Source organism: Rhynchophorus ferrugineus, unplaced genomic scaffold (assembly GCF_030347505.1).
Source record: "Rhynchophorus ferrugineus isolate W39M unplaced genomic scaffold, kcgeb_rfMv2 rfM6, whole genome shotgun sequence".
Lineage (NCBI taxonomy): Eukaryota > Metazoa > Arthropoda > Insecta > Coleoptera > Curculionidae > Rhynchophorus > Rhynchophorus ferrugineus.
Window position 1 is genome coordinate 12,582,942 of NW_027472585.1, and position 12,219 is coordinate 12,595,160.

The following is a 12,219-nucleotide window of genomic DNA, read 5'->3' on the forward strand; positions in this document are numbered from 1 at the left end:
TTAAACGATGAAATATCAAGAATGTACTTAGAGACTTTGTGTTTGAGTGGTGAAGGAAAGAGTGATACATTTCCTTTAAGTTGATGCTGATACTTAGATCATCTCAAAAGAAACTGACAAAATTATTATTAAATTATTTTTTGTATAGTTGACACAATTAGACTCTACACTGACGCAGAGTTTGAACTTCGTCCATCATTTGGTTTGTTTACAGTGATTGATTTGAAGTGAATATTTACAATGGCAAAAATCAAACAATTTACTCCCATTAAATATTGTTCTGTAAATATAATGTCATCTATAGAAGGCGGAGCCCTGAAAATGTAGCAGAAGTCGTTAATTCGACTATTAAAAATAAAATTTAATTAAAAGCAGTCGAAATATGCTGGAATGTTTGCCGCTTTTAGTCAGCCATCAACGTCCTCGATTGAAATTAACACCATGTAAATGATCATCTAATGATCATCATCTAGATTTGAAAGAAAATACTAGAATCTTTAAAATAAATTCTGGGGTTATGCATTACAACAACACGCCGTCTCATAAGATTAAGGACTTCACAAATATCATAATCACCATATGCATTTTACTTCTTTGTATCTGAAACTCAAATTAGTCCTTCAACTCACTCATTTTTCGTTTACAGAAGACGGAGAAGATTATTTTGTTTTAATGTTGGACAATATGTTATGTTATTGTTATGTGTTATATACTTTACCCGGAATAAATGTTACCTCTATAAAAAATATTTTAAATGAAATATTGAGGTCTTAAAGAAGGTATTTTAAAATGCATGCCAAAACGGTTTAAATTTGAGTGTGACGTAAGTGTTTCGTCGCACTCGACAGCTTATATCTTTAAAAGTTTCAATAATACAATTTTGTCTTATATTTATATATTTTAATGTGAATATTCTTCTTTTGAGAGATCTGCTAAATGTTTAAAAAACCAAACATACATCTTCATTGTTTCTGTTGTAGTTATAACCAGCCACGTAAAAGTAATCTTTTGTAGCTCAGTTTAATACATTTACATCTGCATCCTTCAAAATGTTATCAAAACATTTTTCATATTTGCTATAGGTAACACAATTTTAATATGTCTGAGCAATTGTGGAGCACTTAATCTTAATTATACTATTCTCACCATTCTTAATTGGTGATGAGTTGGATACTCTTTAAACAAAATGACCTCGTAATTCTCTTACCTAATAGTATTTTATACTTTATTTTCTTAAAAATACTGCCATGTTTTATGGATCTAGCTTATTCCCTTCCATTATATTTGTTATACATATATTAGTTTTTGCATAATTATTATTTACTGATACTAAGTATATTATATATTACATATAGGGCTCTCCAACATCTGATATAAATAAAAATAATAGCAGTTCTTATATATTATTCATTATATATTTACAGGCTCTATACATATAAGCTTAATATTTATTTTTGTGCTATGTAAGTATTATTGTGGAAATTAACGTCTGTTGTAATTATTTAATATGGGCATTACTCACTTGGCAGTTTTAATATTCCTATATTTAGCCGAAGGGTGACCGTTTGGTATAAAGAATGCAGTCACCCTACATGATTTGATTATGTGCAGCTTTAGTTTGGGGGACAGTGGACAAAGATCGGTGTATAAAGAATCGAGCTACTGCAGAAATATATTGGGTATACACCTAATAGAAGGCAGGTTGTAAAAATAAATTTTACTAAGACCCGCTTAGTACAATATTAATTTCAAATTAATTTATTACTATTTTTTATTTGTACTAGTATGAATTTACAAGCAAGACGTCTATGAGATAAGTATGTATTTCTCTAGTTAAAATTAACTTAGGGCAACTTAAGCTATATAGTAAGTCCTAAATAGTAATACTTAGGAATTTTATACAAATTCATGTAACTTGTTTAGCCTCAATCCTGTAATCTCCTACTCATTACCCTATTAGTCATTTCTTCCATGTTGCTGTGATTTAGTGGCCTTCTGTGATCTATGCATTACTGGGAACTGTTCATTCATTAGTGGATCTTATTGGCTGCCACATGCAGTTTTCCTACAGCTCTACACACAAATGTTAGTTTCCATAATAACCGTGTCACCGGTTCTAAGTACTATTTCTTTAGTTATTGAGATACTTGCAATGTAGAGGAGATAGTGTTGATATCACAAGACTCGTTGTTACCAAATGCACAAACTCAAATTAAAAATCTCATATATTTATAAGAGGTTTACATGTGTTTCGAACATTTTGACGGGCCTGTAAGGCCCGAGTTGTTCTGTCGGCTTCTTAATTTTTTTTAAGCATAGTATCCATAAAAATATATAGAGAGCAAACAATTTTAAGAGAATACGATGAAAAAACAGTGACATTGATTAACGATTGGAACAATTATCGAATGTAATCAGAAAATGTAGCACAGACAGAATATGAAAAAAGTCGATTTTTATCTATATTTCAGGCATGTCACCGGTCGGCAATTGAAGCCCATTGCTTTTATCAAGTGGAAGTAATCTCAATGGACAATACACACGCAAACGTAATATTGTGTTTGCTAAATAAACGCTCTTATTGGAAAAAAATATTGGATGATTTACCATCTGCTACGTTTATTTTTTCGGTTCGGTTGACTTAACTTTACGAGTTTACGTAATCATTTTTTATTTGGTCTTTAATGTACATTCTGCGTGTTTGTTAATTAAAAAATTGATGTAAAAATAAAAATATTTGCAAGTTATGTAAGCTAATTTTGTAAAAGCTTAAAATTAGATCTTAGGATTTGATAAATTTTACCTATGAGTCTACATTGAATGCATAAGATCTATTGAGTGTTTTTTACTGTTAGCGCAAAATTGAATCCTGCATAAATTGCAGATTTTGCATGGGGTTGGAGATCTAACACAAATATTTAAATAGGTACCCGTCAAATGAAATGAAAATTGATAAAGGTAAACCCAAATTTATGTAAATTTTAAGAGATTTTAGAGAGATATAAACACTATAAATGCGAAGCATATATACTGCTCAGTTTACATGCCAAGTCTTGTAGGTTTTCATTCAATCCATTAATGGGCTGCGATTGCGAAACCATTTATAATGGAAACCCATGCTGGGCCGAGAAGGAAACGGTGCAACGATCATAAACATTTGATAATATGATACCCTAGGATCATCGTTTATATTGTTGCCTAAAAATGGCCGAGTTTATGTACGGAGAATCCCAAAAGAAGCGTTCCTACAGTTAAAAATGTAACATATCATGGTATTCAGTTAATCCCCTCTTTCACGTCTCTGGAAATAACTTCTTATTTTGACTAGCATATTGCTGCCAAATACTGTTGTTCCCTATTTGTTTAAGGATCCTTAAAAATACAATTAAACATCTATCAGATATCTAGCACAATCGCTAGACCACATTCAACACAATTGAATAGTTATGCGAAAACTGAAAACAGAAAGTGAGGAGTAGATTTCAATCTCCAACATCAGTAAATCTATTGCTGAATATTTTGGTACAACCACAAAAGAATGGGGCATATTTAACGTACATATTTGACGATGTAAATAGTGGTGAACCCTTTTAACAAATAAAAATTGTGTATATGTCGTGTGTTCATATTATTTTGTTCATCCCCTGTGTGTACTATTATAAAATATTAATTAATAATATGAAATAGCAACAAAAATGCATTTGTATTTTCGTAACATGTTATAAATCTGGCTTGAAAATCAATGCCAAATAGAGCAAAATAGCAAATACTGACCCAGTTTCTCATTGTATTGGTAAAGTTCAAAGTTCCCACCATAATAGACCAACAGAGGTGCGCTTTATGTTGATCCGATTACATCTTTTCGTTATTTTTAAATTTTAATGTGCACGATTTCATGTTACCATTTAAATTAAATGTAATTGCCTAATACGGGTTTCAGTTCATGGTCATGATCTTGAACTCGAAAAATTCCATTTCAGATATAAATATATAAATCGATCTTTACGATAATATCTTTAGATTTGGGCCAGAACAGATTAAATTATCATTAGGATATATATAGGATTGATAGATTATCCTTCAGTGAGTGTATGTATGTTAGAGAATAATCACGCAAGCATAGCAATTTTAATACTTATGTATGAGTGGACAACCTATTTTAGATATTTTCCTGATTACCTTATCAAATTGTATAAAAAAGGACACAAAAAGTTAGATACGAAAAATATATCAAAGAATATTTTAGCATAGATCAATTGAGAACAAAAGTAACATGCTTATAATTTAATAGAGCTGGACAGCTTGTTTTAAGTATTTAACAATGAGACTTAAGCAGTATCACATAGGAGGCTATTCTGGGTTTTTTATCTTTGCAACAAGTCTATTGAATGTATTGAAGTCTGCGTCACTTATGTTAGTTATCAATTACTGAGTCCAGATAGAAAATAAATGTAATTTTTAAGATGTTAAATTCTCTTTCGGTTATATTTACTAAGCACATAACTAGTTTCTTTTAGCATAATACAATGAATGATGCCGCTAGTTAAATAAACGCAAAACGGTATGTTTGGTTCTTTTACAATTCAAGTTATTATGTCTTTATAAAACAATCTCTCTAGAACGAGCCTCTTTATTCCTCTTTAATATTTACCTATGACTGCTCCTTTAAGTTGGCCATTCCTATACTGAGACTTCCAGAATGTATTGACTAATATGAATAATCAAGGCCTGTATTCCTGTATACTATTTTCTTCATCTATTTACATCTATTTTCCGCGATTCTCTTTTATTTAGTTATTTATCTAACAAATATATACTTTATTGTTTTTATATTTATTTTATAACAATGTTTTCTATAATTAACACATGATATGTGTGTTATACTTGACCTATAATAGTGGGAACTGTATTAGTTTATATGGTCTGTCTTTTGGTCCTAAAAAACTCTTGAGGCAGATGGGTTGAATCCCAGAGTATTTCTCTACTTTCTTTTATCAATAAAATAGTACATAAAAATAATATTTAATATTAAGCATTTTCAATGTAACGAAACTAACTTATGTTTACTGGAAGTGGTATTTTAAAGATTCTCTACAATATAGACCATTTATCATAATACTAAGTAAATTGCAATAGTTTCTTGATCTTTAATCATCATTAGTGTCTATTGGATAGTGCTGTGGCCCACTCAAGTGTACACAGTACAAAATTTGTATACAAAAATAGACGTGAAAGTTCTGCGAAAGATATTCTACACTGATTGTACCTGGACCTGCGTCTACAGCATAAAAATTCATCCATTTTAGGTATATCATAGTTTATAGAATTATGAAGAAAAATTTATTTTTCTTTACACAATTCAATTAAATTTCAGCAACCTCGTTTATATTGGACCACAACCAACTTAAAAGAAACAAGTTTAAAAGGTAAAGTTTGTTACATTACACATACCAACATATTTGAGTTTTTCCACTAGGTACACCATAGAACACATAAAAGAAAAATCAAGATTGGATATTTCTGAGGTCGAAATCAGTAGTAAAATGTTCCCACGATATCAGTTTAGATTTATAGTACATGTTTCTTAAATATTATGAGAATACAATTTAGATCTCAATTAATTTTAATTTTTGTGGAGAATCGTATATCAACCTGTACAGAAATTTTCTTGACAGTGCCTATTAAATTGCGCATTACTTTCCGAGCTTTTATCTTTACTTACACTGGAATTTACAGTATTCCCCAATTGTTGTACATCTAAGCTTATGAAGGTGTAAAAGTTTTAGTTCAACATTAATCCTAAAAGCTCCAGCTCTAAACGTCAGCAGTCACGTTCGGAGTTATCCTCTGGGAACCGGTATATTCCAGATAAAATAACACTAGGTTCACTTTGTTCCTAACGTTATCAAAACAAATAAATTAAATTCCGCTGTCGCGTAGCCGACCTTAACTCCAGACATATTGCATACGAAATAATGCTCTAACTGAAAACAACTCTAACTTGTTTTGCTCTATGTAAATAGCGTTGTCGGAGAACTGATCGTCTCGAAAGCTTTTCACTGTCTCGCGAAAGTTTCATTATTATCCTATGCTCTTTAGAAGCCCCTTTTTATTTTAATATTCTCGACATGTTTGTATTATTTTAAGTACCGCTGAAAGGGCTCGTTTTATTGAATTTAGAATAACGCACATATTAGGTTGTTCAATAAATTTTGTCCCTCGATAGCGAAAACAGGCCCAATCTTGAAGTGAGGGACTTAAAGCCTGAAACTAAATCTGGCAAGTAAGTTGGATATTGCAATAACACTGCTCATAAGTAACTTTGCATTTTATGAAGTATGGAGATTTAAATCATCCCAAAAATTATTAATAAGCTTTTATTTATAACAGTCAGTTCTCTCTTGTTAAATTTCTCATCAGAGACTCTCAAATGACAGTTAGGTCAAAGGTTTATATATTATAAATTTATTTTTGATTGTTTATTATATTATAACTCTCAAAGACTTTGCAGAGCTTCTGAATTGAACACATTTTAAAAGATATGTAAAGATTATTTAGATTATTTAGAGCAGTATTTTTTATTTTAAAATCATTTGATCATCCTAAGACAGGCTAATTATAAGTTAACTTATGAAGTGTATCAAAACTGAATAGTGCGAGAGTACACAAATTCTTTCAGGTTACACGATATAAAGAACTCATGGAAGATAACATTTTCATGAAGCTTACATATGATTAGCGCACATGTTTAGGTAATGTTAATACAAAATATATGTCCAAAATTTCTCAAAATTACTATTGAGAGTACAGTCTAATAAGCGGTATTTGCGGAAAATGTTGTTAATTACCTTGAATTGTAAAAATTTCCGCCAGAAATGCATAACATGGTAACAGACACATATAGTGTCTAATGTATTACTAAAATAAATTAGCTAAATCAGGTGATTTCTGCAGAAAAGAACGTAGTGTATATGTAAAATTGTTTGAAGACGCGAAATGAAATGAGGAATTGCTTAATGAAGGTTGTTGCCAATCTCAGTAACAATTTTCCTACTTTAAAAAGTTACTCAACCAAGTATTTCTCATGAATTAAAAGTCCTGCGAATGATTAAAAAAGTAGGATTTTTTTGATATGTCAACCTTTTCTAGAAAGCCAGAAAAGAATCGAGTTTTTGTTACTACATTAGTTACTAAAGAGGTAACGACTTGGGAAAAATAGAGTCACTATGACAATTCAGACGTTCTCGCATCCAGGACTAGTATTGCCGCAAAGGTCTTGTCGTATATATGGTGTAGAATTAGTTAAAATTGGACTAAATGATTACAGGAACACGCTATCGAATACACTAATCCTATTATGAGAGCCGTGACAAAGTAATTTTGGCAGATGAAAATGGCCCAAGGTGCATCTCGCTCAAGAGGCATAAACTTCATCAAATGCTAACATTGGAATTTAAAGTTGTAAACATAACGGTGCTTTTAATTTGTACTCTTAATAAGCTATGTTTTTATTAGAAAGTAACTCTGGTAGATATAAAAATAAAGTAGATCAGCTGGACAAAGATAGCCAGCTGGATTACAGATGCTGAAAGACCTCTACATATACCAGAGTACTTGGTCCTAAAGTGAATATTTCTAGATAACACTGGTGGTATTAACAAGTGGGAAGTGATCTATTATCTTACGTAAAAGAAGGTACTTTTGATTACATAAATTACTATTAATATATACACAATATACATATTCGCAAATGAAACAAGGATTCTGGAGAATATGGAAACTTTTCGTACTTTTGAAGCATATGTCAAATACACAATATGTATGTAGGTTGGATATATAAGTGGTAATTGAAGGGGTGTTTCTGGACCATTCAGAACATTAACTTTGTGGGCCATAACCAAGGCCAAGAAAATAGATACAAAATAAAATGTAGTGAAATAAAATGATAAGAAAAATAAATCTAATCACGTTAGATAAACATCAAACCTGATTAGACTCAAAGTCAAAGAACTGTACTAGTTAGTATTTAGATTAAGATACTACAAATTTAACCAAATATTAAAGAGTTTAGCTTATCAGAGGATTATAAAGCATATTTGAGCATTTGGTGTGCAAATAAGGAGTTGTACTACAACATCGAACCAGCTAGTAATTTAGTCCTGCTGAAACAATGTTCTTCAATTAATTACCAACGCTTATTGCTACGTAACTAATGAGGAACTTCACGATGATCTAGAAATCAAATGGATTTATGAAATTATCGAAGATTTCACATTAAAACTTGTTATAAGACTGCTAAATAACGGCAACGTGGAAGCAATAGAACTACAGAGCAATGCACAGAAAATCAGAAGCTTTAATGTTCAAATAAAAGAACACGAATTTTTATAGTGTAGAAATGACAATCTTAACCTAGGTAAGGTAGTCTTATTTTATTTTAAGTTCGGGAAATACAGATTAATGTATTTATCCCGCACTCGTCTTATGTCTTATGTGTTGATGCAAGTACAAGAGAACAATTGATAAATTAATATTATATTAAGCATATCGAATATATAAGATATAATACAATAACTATTTATACTTTAAAAATATATATAACATATAGGAATATTCCTCAGGGACAACTGGTCTTATTGGCATATATTTTGTTTCATTCATCAGCATGTCGATACACAATCACGTCAATGTGTAAACACGCTACCCCTCGAAATCAAGCAAATCAAATAATAATCAGGCAAATTGAATTGTAATCAAGCAAATTGACGGACAATTAAGCTAAGTAATATAGAGTATAAGGCTTTTAATAAGTATTTTTATTCAATGAAATTTTGTTTCATTAAAATCTGTAACTACGTATTAAGTGAAGTTATTTGTTAAATTATTAAATAATTAATAGTATAACTAAATCGAGCTTTTTTAAGTTCAAAATTATGTATACATTAAAACGTTGATAAATTTAGCAGGTTTTTATTTGTATAAAATATCCGCCAAATGTGCTCCAATCTTTGATGTTGATTTCTGTTTTTTAATTGGAACTAAATATCTAGACTATTGCTTCTTTATGTGACCTTCTTAATAAAAATGGGCTTCTTCACTGAATGTAAGTTGTAATACAGTGTACATTAATTACTTTTCTTTATTTCTGCAAAGCTTACAGGCAGGTGTGTCGCGGGGAAATATATTGGGACCACTCCATTATCTGCTCTACACTTAGCACAGCAATGATGACACAGCAATTCTAGACATTGAAGATAACAATACTGAATCATTCGAAAAGTTACAAACAAATATTGACGAAATCCAATGCTGGAGAGAAAAATGGCGCATCAAAATGAATAAAAATAAATCAGTTCGTTTTAATAGGTCAATTGAAAAGTCCCCGGCCTAACATAATAAAAGACATTTTTTCGACAAAATTAGTTTTTTTATTCAACATAATTCCCTTCAACTCTCCTACTTTTCGATGCTATTTTTGTAGTACGATTTGTATTTTGCTTCAAAATAGGCCTCAGTTTCAGCGATCACTGATTCATTCGACGAAAACTTCTTCCCAGTGAGCATTCTGTTGAGATCTGAGAACAGAAAATAATTGCCGGGAGTCAGATCTGGAGAATACGGCGGATGAGGAAGCAATTTAAAGTCTTATTCATGGATTTTTGCCATCGTTTTCAATGACTTGTGACACGGTACATTGTCTAGGTGAAGCAGTTTTTTTTTCTTCAAATGCAGCCGTTTTTTCGGCGATTTCGTTCTTCAAACGGTCCAATAACATTATGTAATAGTCGTTGTTGATGGTCCTTCCGTTTTCAAGGTAGCCAATGAAAATTATTGCATGCGCATCCCAAAATACAGACCTTGCCAGACGACTGTTGCGTTTTCCCACGCTTTGTAGCGGGTTCGTCATGTTCAGTCCACTCAGATAACTGGTGATTGGGTTTCGGAGTGAAATGATGGAGCTATGTTTCATCTATGGTCACCTATCGACGCAAATACTCGGGTTTATTGCGCTTCTTGTTTTTGGTCAAAAGTGAGCTCGCGCGGTACACAATTTGCACAGAGCTTTCTCATACCCAAATATTTCATTCAATTTTAATTTACGGTAGTTCAAAATCATTTTGTGGATTTTTTAAATTTTTTCGTCGGTAACAACTTATTTTGGGCGTCCACTGCGTTCACGGTCTTCGGTGTTCATTTCACCACGTCTAAACTTAGCATACCAATCCTTGATGGTTGATTTTCCTTGGGCGGTGTCCGGAAATTCGGCATCAAGCCAAATTTTTGCTTCAACTGTATTTTTTCCCTTCAAAAAGCAATATTATATCAACACGCGAAGTTCCTTTTAAAAACAAAAGTTGCTTCACACAGATTGCTATAATTCACAAATTAATGATCCGACAGCTCTCAAATTTATACAAGTATATTTCGAGAGTTAGGGCTAACTAAAAAACATATGTCAGGCCGGGGACTTTTCAATTGAACTATTAATTTCACCAACAAGGGGATTAAGTTCAAACCAGTATATATAAATCAGCAAGTAGTTCTATATGGTAATACAACAAAATATCTTGGCATTACCCTTTATGTTAAGCTCAGGTAGAAGCCACATTCCAAAAATGTGAAGAACTCACATTGAAGTACAAAAAATGTACTAGTTATTGGGTAGATATTCAGAACTGAAAACAATCTTTTGATTTTCTAATAAATCTTGAGACCACTTATGGTGTTCAACATTGGGATTTTACAATCAATAGAAAAATTGTACGGAGTAGTATACAAATATAATACAGAGATTCCAAAACTGCTCCAAAATACTGCGAGGTACTGTTGATGCTCCATGGTACATTCGTATTGACAATCTGCCTAAGGACTATGTCCAAAGTCATGAATAGATGTTCCATCAGCACATTAATGTTGAGCTTCTTTAGCTCCTAGATAATGATGGATTAGTTAGAATATTAAAGAGAGTAAACACATTTCATCTAATTTAGTAATTTTAAACAGTAGTAAATTAGGAAAAAAACAAATAGCTAATTATTATTACTTTGTTAGATTCTAATTTTCCCAATTGATGTCCTGTAAAATGGATCTGAGCACATTTGTAATACAAAATAAATTCTTAACTTAAATAAGAATTAATTATTAAATATTAATACTTACGCTAATATTCCGGACATATGAAATATTTCTGCATTAAGATAAGCAAGGTAGGCCATGACGAATATAAAAATAGGTTCGATAACTCGCACTTCGTTCGTAAACCGAGTCACCAGAGCCGTGGCGAAGCCCCATATCACACCGATCACCGTCCCGCCGATGGCCACCACGAAAAAGTTCAGGAAACCGGACAGCACGTCCGTCGCCAGGATGTTCTTCAGGCCCATCTCCGAATAGGACTCGAACAGATGGTACAGCACCACGGTGACGGCATCGTTCAGTAGCGACTCGCCGAAAACTACTATGTACAGGATCTCGTTCACTTGAATCTCTTCGAATACGGCTAGTACCGCCACCGGATCCACGGCGGATATCAACGATCCAAACAAGAACATGTCGAGTAACGGTGTATCACAGGAATACAGACCTGTCAGTCCTACTGCCCATAAGGAAGCCCCTGCACAACACATAAAAAGTATTATAAAACTGTGAAAAAATTAGCTCAGTCAAGATGTGTTTCTAGTTGCTACGAATTTTTACTAAATGCTAATTTGGTGATACAAGGGATAAACAAAATAATATGAACTGAGGAAAATAATATCGTGTTACATAACGGTTACACTGTTTTCGTATAAATAATGCAATGTATTGCTCATTTCACATGCATTACAAATTTTGATATAGTATATCGAAATATAAAATACAACCCTCCTAATAAGGCTGCAACTTTTCAGACACATTAGGTATATTATATTTGTTTTATTTATTTCTACATATTGGTTTTAGTATCATTAGGAATAATTAGCTTCCCAAATATATTTCAGACCATTTTATCAAAAAGATTGGTATGTATGCAAATTTTACATATTATTTCAGTATATTACACGCCTTATTCTGCGACAGTTAAAACAAGCGATCGAGGAAATGTGTGACCACTTAGGATTCGAGGTAGAACAAATAATTGGTGCTCGGTTAGCTTCATTAATGACAGCATACAAAAAATATAGTAAAACATCATTATCGAAGAAGAATGGTGAGTGAAACTCGACTGACAGAGACCGA

At 32.0% G+C, this 12,219-nt stretch overlaps 1 protein-coding gene across 11 annotated transcripts in view; it reads right to left on the bottom strand.

Annotated features, from left to right (window-relative positions):
- Positions 1 to 12,219, bottom strand: part of Nhe2 (Na[+]/H[+] hydrogen exchanger 2) — an 84,589-nt gene that overhangs the window by 54,866 nt on the left and 17,504 nt on the right. For all 11 annotated transcript variants that reach the window (XM_076408092.1, XM_076408087.1, XM_076408089.1 and 8 more), the window contains exon 3: positions 11,161 to 11,614. In XM_076408092.1, the coding sequence (XP_076264207.1) occupies positions 11,161 to 11,614 (454 nt within the window). The remainder of the gene's footprint in view (positions 1 to 11,160; positions 11,615 to 12,219) is intronic.